We start from the raw sequence: 10,010 nt of genomic DNA on the forward strand, positions 1-10,010 counted from the left end.
TGTAAGCTTTGCTGACGAGACGTTTTTACATCACAAGTTCTTCCTCTAACCGGGTTTTATTTTGATAGTCACCATAATAACAATCCAACTTGGTGGTTTTATTTTGACAGTCACCGTAATAACAATCCAACCTGGTGGTTTTATTTTGACAGTCACCGTAATAACAATCCATCTTAGTGGTTTTATTTTGACAGTCACCGTAATAACAATCCAACCTGGTGGTTTTATTTTGACAGTCACCATAATAACAATCCAACTTGGTGGTTTTATTTTGACAGTCACCGTAAAAACAATCCAACCTGGTGGTTTTATTTTGACAGTCACCGTAATAACAATCCAACCTGGTGGTTTTATTTTGACAGTCACCGTAATAACAATCCAACCTGGTGGTTTTATTTTGACAGTCACCATAATAACAATCCAACCTTGTGGTTTTATTTTGACAGTCACCGTAATAACAATCCAACCTGGTGGTTTTATTTTGACAGTCACCGTAATAACAATCCAACCTTGTGGTTTTATTTTGACAGTCACCATAATAACAATCCAACCTGGTGGTTTTATTTTGACAGTCACCGTAATAACAATCCAACCTGGTGGTTTTATTTTGACAGTCACCATAATAACAATCCAACCTGGTGGTTTTATTTTAACAGTCACCATAATAACAATCCAACCTTGTGGTTTTATTTTGACAGTCACCATAATAACAATCCAACCTTGTGGTTTTATTTTGACAGTCACCGTAATAACAATCCAACCTGGTGGTTTTATTTTGACAGTCACCATAATAACAATCCACCATCTCATCATAAGAGCAGCAGCTCCCTCTAGTGGCCCAACATGAGAACTGCGTCTCCACAGACTGAGACAAGAACCAATGACGCAGTTCCTCCGGTCGCCTGCGGGAGTTTGTGTTGACGCGTCTCGCTGCTAGCGACGTAGCATTAGCATCAAGGAAGAAGAAATGGCCGCCGCGGAGGATTTCCTGTGAAAAACAAAGTGTAAAAACACGCGTTCATCATTTAAGTTGATATATAGAATAAATCACTTGATGATTTTATGTCGTATGAATAGTACATGAAAGAAAAGTTTTTATTTAATTAGTTTTTATTCAACTTTTGCCCCCAAAACCTTCAGTTGATGGTGGAGAAAAGGTGTGCTGCTGTTGTTTGTTTGTTTGTTTGTTTGTCTGTCGTCCTGCATGACAAGTCGTCAGTCGTTCCAGTTGATCTGGTAAGTCGTCATGGCAACAAGGAGTCGTCATGGCAACAAGGAGTCGTTCTGACGCTTTTGTCTTCGTCGTCACGTTTAATCAGCATCAAACACGTTTCTCATGACGACGACGTGTTTTTATGTAGATCAAAGAAATTCTGTCTCGTGAATTATTACATTGAACAATAATTCGGTTTTTTCCAAAACATTTTAACGTCATTATTATTACAACTTTTTCACTGTTCCAGTCTTATCGGCTCTTTTTTGTTTTGGTTTTTTTCCATTTTTACTTTATTTGTTTTTGTCGGTGCTTTTAGTGACTTAAGCTTTTATTTTTATTATTTTGTATTTACATTTTATTTTTTTGAAAGAATCAATTTTAGCCTTTTCAAAGCTGTTTTTGTAACATTTTAGCTTTTTAAAGCATTTCTAACATTTTCACAGGATTCGGGTTCCTTTTTTTGTCGTTTTATTTAATTTTCGCAGGTTTTCTGCTTTTTAAAAGTGATTTTATTGGCTGTTTGAACTTTTTTTTTTTTTTTTTTGAATTTTTGTCTTCTATTTTCAAGGTTTCATTTTTATAAATACGTTTAGCCATTTTAGGGTTTTTCTGTTAACGTGTGTGTGTGTGTGTGTGTGTGTGTGTGTGTGTGTGTGTGTGTGTGTGTGTGTGTGTGTGTGTGTGTGTGTGTGTGTGTGCGCGCAGGTGAAGTCCGTCATCAACCTGCTGTTTGCCGCCTACACCGGAGACGTTTCAGCCCTGAGGAGGTGAGACTCAGAAACAAACCCTACTCTACCCTACCCTACTCTACTGTACCCTACTCTACTCTACCCTACTCTACTCTACCCTACTCTACTCTACCCTACCCTACTCTACTGTACCCTAGCCTACTCTACCCTACTCTACTCTACTCTACCCTACACTATCCTACTCCACTCTACCCTACCCTACCCTACTCTACCCTACCCTACCCTACTCTACTGTACCCTAGCCTACTCTACTCTACCCTACACTATCCTACTCTACTCTACCCTACTCTACTCTACTCTACCCTACACTATCCTACTCCACTCTACCCTACCCTACCCTACTCTACTCTACCCTACACTATCCTACTCTACTTTACCCTACTCTACTCTACTCTACCCTACACTATCCTACTCCACTCTACCCTACCCTACCCTACTCTACTCTACCCTACACTATCCTACTCTACTCTACCCTACACTATCCTACTCCACTCTACCCTACCCTACCCTACTCTACTCTACCCTACACTATCCTACTCTACCCTACTCTATCATACTCTACTCTTCCCTACATCTACCCTACCTGACTCTACTCTACCATACTCTACCCTACTCTACTCTACCCTACTCTACTCTATCCTACTCTACCCTACTCTACCATACTCTACCCTACTCTACTCTACCCTACTCTACTCTACCCTACTCTACTCTACCCTACCTGACTCTACTCTACCATACTCTACCCTACTCTACTCTACCCTACACTACCCTACTCTACTCTATCCTACTCTACCCTACTCTACCATACTCTACCCTACTCTACTCTACCATACTCTACCCTAATCTACTCTATCCTACTCTACCCTACCCTACCCTACCCTACTCTACACTATCCTACTCTACTCTATCCTACTCTACCATACCCTACCCTACTCTACCCTACCCTACTCTACTCTACCATACTCTACCCTACTCTACTCTACCCTACCCTACTCTACTCTACCCTACCCTACCCTACTCTACACTATCCTACTCTACTCTATCCTACTCTACCATACTCTACCCTACTCTACTCTACCCTACCTACTCTAATGGCCGTCCAGCCGTCAGAGGGTTCTGAGGTCCTGGTGGTTCTGGTCTGTGCAGGTTTGCCTTGTCCTCCATGGACATGGACCAGCGGGACTACGACTCCAGGACGGCGCTCCACGTGGCGGCGGCTGAAGGTGAGGCGTCGCCATGGCGACCGTCTGCAGGGTCACATGTCCTGGTTTGACCCTCTGCTTGTCCCCTCAGGACACACCGAGGTGGTCCGCTTCCTGCTGGAGGCCTGCAAGGTCCACCCCGTCCCCCGAGACCGGTGAGTCCTCAGAACCTCCTCAGAACCTGAACCTCCTCAGACCCTCCAGAGAACTAGAACCTCCACAGACCCTCCAGAGAACCAGAACCTCACCAGACCCTCCAGAGAACTAGAACCTCCACAGACCCTCCAGAGAACCAGAACCTCACCAGACCCTCCAGAGAACTAGAACCTCCACAGACCCTCCAGAGAACTAGAACCTCCACAGACCCTCCAGAGAACCAGAACCTCACCAGACCCTCCAGAGAACTAGAACCTCCACAGACCCTCCAGAGAACCAGAACCTCACCAGACCCTCCAGAGAACTAGAACCTCCACAGACCCTCCAGAGAACCAGAACCTCCACAGACCCTCCAGAGAACCAGAACCTCCACAGACCCTCCAGAGAACCAGAACCTCCACTGACCCTCCAGAGAACTAGAACCTCCACAGACCCTCCAGAGAACTAGAACCTCCACAGACCCTCCAGAGAACCAGAACCTCCACTGACCCTCCAGAGAACTAGAACCTCCACTGACCCTCCAGAGAACTAGAACCTCCACTGACCCTCCAGAGAACTAGAACCTCCACAGACCCTCCAGAGAACCAGAACCTCCAGAGACCCTCCAGAGAACCAGAACCTCCAGAGACTGAAGCTCGTAATGAGATTTATTGAGGCAAAACCACATAATTAATGTCGACTTGAATTAAAAGTAGTAAACAAAACTGTTAATTTCTTAAACATTTTGTGACAAATGAAACATTTAAAATCGATTTGACAACACTTATATATATATTTTATATATTTTATATATGTGTGTCCACATTTGTTTCATATTTTCTTTAGTGTTTATAACAAATGAAGCCTAACGTGAGTGCCCCCCCCCCCAGGTGGGGAAACACTCCCCTGGACGAGGCGCTGCAGTTCGGCCACCATGACACCGCCGCCGTCCTGCAGAGCCACCAGGACAAGTACGGCCCCCCCGGACCCCCCCCCGCCGAGCAGCAGAGTGTGGAGAAGAGCCTGGACAGTCTGCTGTAGACTGGAGGAGCGACGGACCCCCTGAACCCCCCCTCAAACCCCTCAGACCACATGAGCACCCCCTCAGACCCCCCACAACCACCCGACCCTCCCCCTCCGACCACCTGACCCCCCCTCAGACCACCTGACCCCCCCAAACCCCCCAGACCACATGAGCACCCCCTCAGACCCCCCACAACCACCTGACCCCCCCTCAGACCGCCTGACCCCCCTCAAACCCCCCAGACACCCCACAACCACCCGACCCACCATCCCCCTCTGACCCCCCAGACCCCCCCTCCGTCCAGCTGACCCCCCCTCAAACCGCCCATACCTCCCCTCCGAATACCTCCCTCCACCTTCGACCACCCGACCCCCCCTCCCTCTCTGACCACCTGACCCCCCCCCCTCAAACCCCCATACCCCCCCTCCGACCACCTCACCTCCCTTCCCTCTCTGACCACCTGACCCCCCTCCGACCCCCTGACCCCCCCAACCACCTGATGCCTCCCTCCCCCTCCGACCCCCTGACCCCCCTTCTGACCACCTGAACCCCCTCCCCTCCGTCCACCTGACCCCCCCGACCACCTGACCCCCCCCCCCCCCACTTGGTTGTGTTCAGTTCGGCTCCATGTGCTTTACTTTCCTGCTGTAAATCACTGCTCTGACTCTCTTAGTGTGTGTGTGTGTGTGTGTGTGTGTGTGTGTGTGTGTGTGTGTGTGTGTGTGTGTGTGTGTGTGTGTGTGTGTGTGTGTGTGTGTGTGTGTGTGTGTGTGTGTGTGTGTGTGTGTTCATGCAGCTGCTCTCAGTGAATGTATTCAGTAGAAAACAGGATTTTTTTTTCCCCCCCAAAAAAAGTATGTGGAAGTTTATGATATAGGATCGTTACATTTCTGTGTGTGGTGTGTGTGTGTGTGTGTGTGTGTGTGTGTGTGTGTGTGTGTGTGTGTGTGTGTGTGTGTGTGTGTGTGTGTGTGTGTGTGACTCAGATTGTTTGAATGGGACAGAAAACAGAATCACGTTTGTCTTTTCCTTTGTTTTTTTTCTCTTGTGAACTTTAAATATATAGAATAAATAGAATATATATATATATAATATGTGTGCAAACATGAATAATCCAAACTGACTGTACTAAAGGTTCTACTGCAGTGTAACGTCCACCAACATTCCAGCGTCGCTCCAGGAGAACGACATAAAGAGCTGAAACAGATAAAAGATATGTTCTATTGGGTCTAATGAAGGAAGAGAAGTTCAGATTGTCTCATGTTCTATTGGGTTCTAATGAAGGAAGAGAAGTTCAGATGTTCTTCATGTTCTCAGGTGATGAATGTCGATGTGACGAGCTCTGGAGGGAAAAGAAGCTTTAAAACCTCATTCACAGTAACGATTAAACGAAAAAGAAGAAAATACAGTAGAAATGTGTTGTTTGGGTGATTTCTACTGCTCAGCCTTTATCCGTGGCTCCTCCCACTGTGGCTCTCCCACCGCGGCTCCACCCACCGTGGCTCCTCCCACCGTGCTCCACCCACCGTGGCTCCTCCCACCGCGGCCCCGCCCACCGCGGCTCCTCCCACCGCGGCTCCACCCACCGTGGCCCCGCCCACCGTGGCTCCACCTTGGCCTGGTCAGGTGTCTGGAAGCTTCCCTACTCCTCTTTGATGGTCATCTTTGTTCTTACCTTTGTTCTCTGTGTGTTCTCTTTGTTCTCTGTGTGTTCTCTTTGTTCTGTGTGTTCTCTTTGTTCTCTGTTTGTTCTGTTTGTTCTCTGTTTGTTCTCTGGAGAACCATGTGAGACGACCCGGTGCTCAGAGGGTTTAGTTTTCCAGTTGAATTAGTAAATTTCAATCAGACAGTTATTAATGTCGTGTAGAAATACTGATGAAAGATTATTTCCTCTTTTCATATTTCTTATTTGGAAACAAATGACATGCAGCAACTTACATATGTTGACTTTCTACATTTCCTTTGTGTGTGTGTGTGTGTGTGTGTGTGTGTGTGTGTGTGTGTGTGTGTGTGTGTGTGTGTGTGTGTGTGTGTGTGTGTGTGTGTGTGTGTGTGCGCACCTGAACAAACACACTCCACCCACTAACTTTACTCCTTCATCTCTACATCGGCTTTTAAATGGATAAAAAACATTTTTTTAATAGTTTGATTTCCGCAGTTTCTCGTTTGTAGGAATGTTTTGTTGTTGTTTTGTTTGTCCCGGCTTCTTAGACGCAGGTGTCAGGTTGTCAGCAGGGGGCGCTGCAGGATGGCTCACTGGAGGAATCACACCTTGTTTTTAATTAAACCCTAACCCGTCAGGGGGGGTTCAGCTGTGGGGGGTTAACTAGAACTGGGGGGGGGGTTCCGCTGTGAACGTCTGGCTGAAGCTTAAAAAGTTCCACTTCTATTCAAACATTTAAAAAAAAACTCGTAGACAAATGTCATAGAAAAATATATTGTTCTGGAATAAACAGCAGGAAGATCAATGATCTGATCAATTCTAGTAATGAAAACAGGAACAGGAGCCTCACCAGCCAGGAGCCTCACCAGCCAGGAGCCTCACCAGTCAGGAACCAGGAGCCTCACCAGCAGGAGCCTCACCAGTCAGGAACCAGGAGCCTCGGAACCAGGAGCCTCACCAGCCAGGAGCCTCACCAGTCAGGAACCAGGAGCCTCACCAGTCAGGAACCAGGAGCCTCACCAGCCAGGAACCAGGAGCCTCACCAGCAGGAACCAGGAGCCTCACCAGTCAGGAACCAGGAGCCTCACCAGTCAGGAACCAGGAGCCTCACCAGCCAGGAACCAGGAGCCTCACCAGTCAGGAACCAGGAGCCTCACCAGCCAGGAACCAGGAGCCTCACCAGCCAGGAACCAGGAGCCTCACCAGTCAGGAACCAGGAGCCTCACCAGCCAGGAACCTCACCAGTCAGGAACCAGGAGCCTCACCAGCCAGGAACCTCACCAGCAGGAACCAGAGCCTCACCAGTCAGGAACCAGGAGCCTCACCAGCCAGGAACCTCACCAGCCAGGAACCAGGAGCCTCACCAGCCAGGAGCCAGGAGCCTCACCAGGTGTGGGCTGCGGTGATTAAAGGTGAAGCTGGAAACAGGATTTCATTTGAATAACCTGCAAGCTCCAGTTGACGCTTCATTTGAATCTGTCAGAGGGTTAGGGTGACCGATGGAGCTCTAGAGGGAACCTGCTCTGAGTCTGACCTGGTCTCTGATTCAGACCTGGTCTCTGATTCTGACCTGGTCTCTGATTCTGACCTGGTCCGTGGTTCAGACCTGGTCTCTGATTCTGACCTGGTCTCTGATTCTGACCTGGTCCGTGGTTCAGACCTGGTCCGTGGTTCAGACCTGGTCTCTGATTCTGACCTGGTCCGTGGTTCAGACCTGGTCCGTGGTTCAGACCTGGTCTCCAGCCGTCCCCTGGAGTGTTTGTTGAGCTGCGATTTCAGTGACGAGCAGAAACAAGGTGAGTCTCTTTACTTCTTTATGAGTGGAACCGTGAAGGAAAGACGTCGTCTTCATGTTGTCCAGGAACAGGGGGACATCGTCAGCGTAGAAGTAGTTCAAACATTTCAGCCAAATTTCAAGTGAACAGACCCCCCAACCCCCACCCACCCCCACTCCCCAAAAAACCCTAGAACCTCCACCTTTATGCCACCTACAGACACCCGGGGCTTTTGTTTTGACATCTTGAACCAGAACACCGTGGCAGGATGACACGGCACATAAAACTCCCGGTTGACAAGCTCTAACTATTGAACTAAACTGAACAGATCAACTAACTAGCAACTTGAACTAAGCGCCAAGAAGCTGCTCGTGGTTCCGTCTCGCTAATCACGCTCATATTTTAACATATTTAGCTTCGACCGTCTGTCGTTGAAATGTCCTGATGCACCCGAACGCGTCACTGCCGAACTTTGGTCCCGTTCTTGCGGCTTCCCACGGGAGTCCGCCGAACGTTCAAGTTCTGTTTGTGTTCCTCTTGTGAAGCGCCATGTCGGACAACTCCTCCACGCCGACCTCCACCTTCCTGCCCTACTGCTTCATGTCTGGAAAACGCCAAGCCGCTGTCCAACGCCAACCTGGGCATGAGACTCCTCACCCACACCCCCGTCTCCGTCCTCGTCCTCGTCCTCTGCTCCCGGCAGTGGCGGCGGCGTTCATCCGCGACGGCGATGAGCACTCGGACGTCTTGGCCGGCCACCAGGCCGCCGTCCACCTGCTGGTCAACGCCGTGGCGGCGCTGTTCCTCTGCGTCCAGGGCACGAGGCGCGAGGCGTTGATCCGGTGCTCCTGAGCCTGGCCTCCGTCGCCTTCCCGGCGGAGTCGTGCCTCCACGTGCTGACCGGCGCGGAGCCTACGTGGCCGTGGTGCACCCCGTCGCCTACCGCCGGCTGCGGCGCTCCGGCGGCGGCGTCCGCCTCAGGAACGCGTGCGTGGCGTGCGTGTGGTGGCTGTGCGGCGGCTGGGTGGGCGTGACGTACGTCCACTACCCTGGTCTGACCTACGTGCCGTTCTTCTGCCTGCTAGCCTCGTCCCTGGCCGCCGTCGCCTCCTGCGGCCTCGCCGTCCCTCTGCGTCTGATTCGCCCGGGCCCCGGCGGCGGCGGCGGGCGGCGGCCCGCGCGCCGACCGCGTGAAGCTGCGGGCGTTCAACACCATCTCGGTCATCGTGCCATACAGCTGCTGTACTTCACGGCGGCGGCGGTGGCCCTGGCCGTTGAGCACCGCCAGCGTGCTGGGACTACGACGCCGGCTGCCTCGTCCTGGCGTCCGTCAACTGGCTGGCGCTGCTCAGCGGCCTGGTGCTGCCGCTGCTGTACCTGCACCGCGCGGGAACCCTGCCCTGCCGCCGCCGCCGCGCCAACGGCGGGCGGGAGGCGGCAGCCGGGTGACGGTACGATTCCCATACGGAACTCTTCGTCCTCGGGGAATTCTCCAGCTCGCCTTCAGCCGGTCCACCAGGAAACACTTCGTTCTTCACAGTTTAGTTTCGGTGTCACATTTACACTTATTGGTGCAGTTCGGCCGAGGGCCACTAGAGGGTGCTGTTCTGTAATGAAGCCTTCATTTATGACCTTTGTCTTTGAAAAAATCAATGTATCTCTGGGATTTTTTTTTTTAATTAAAAATTAAAGCTTCTTTTTATTCCTTCTCCTCGTCTGATTTGATTTGCTTCATGTTTTCCTTGTCGAGCGCCGACGTGTCCCTATTACCTTTTTTTTTTTTACTTATTTGCAGACCGAGTTGTTTCTACAAAAACAAAAAACAAAATCAAACTCAGGTAAATGATAATAAACATAAAAAAGCTCACATCACTGTAATGAACCCTTAATGAAATGACACTTCCTGCTTTCAAATGAACTGTTTTACCTCAATAATCACTTATTTTGTGATTATTGTGTGCCGGACACTTCCGCCCCCTGGTGTTCAGGTTGAGTCACTGCACACTCTCTCTCTCTCTCACACTCTCTCTCTTCTCTCTCTCTCTCTCTTTCTCTCTCTCTCTCTCTTTCTCTCTCTCTCTCGCTCTCTCTCTCTCTCCCTCTCTCGCTCTCTCTCTCTTTCTCTCTCTCTCTCTCGCTCTCTCTCTCTCACACTCTCTTTCTTTTTTTCTCTCTCTCTCTCTCTCGCTCTCTCTCTCTCTCTTTTTTTCTCTCTCTCTCTCTCTCGCTCTCTCTCTCTCTCTGAT

General features: G+C 49.8%; 1 protein-coding gene across 2 annotated transcripts in view; it reads left to right on the forward strand.

Moving 5' to 3' along the window:
- glsb (glutaminase b) overlaps positions 1–4,529 on the forward strand; it is a 39,582-nt gene extending 35,053 nt beyond the window's left edge. For both annotated transcript variants that reach the window (XM_080498716.1, XM_080498717.1), the window contains exons 15-18: positions 1,922–1,983; positions 3,112–3,188; positions 3,259–3,322; positions 4,193–4,529. In XM_080498716.1, the coding sequence (XP_080354842.1) occupies positions 1,922–1,983; positions 3,112–3,188; positions 3,259–3,322; positions 4,193–4,343 (354 nt within the window). In that variant the 3' untranslated portion in view covers positions 4,344–4,529. The remainder of the gene's footprint in view (positions 1–1,921; positions 1,984–3,111; positions 3,189–3,258; positions 3,323–4,192) is intronic.
- Positions 4,530–10,010: the final 5,481 nt, after the last annotated feature.

Source organism: Blennius ocellaris, assembly GCF_963422515.1.
Source record: "Blennius ocellaris genome assembly, chromosome: 6".
Taxonomy (NCBI): domain Eukaryota; kingdom Metazoa; phylum Chordata; class Actinopteri; order Blenniiformes; family Blenniidae; genus Blennius; species Blennius ocellaris.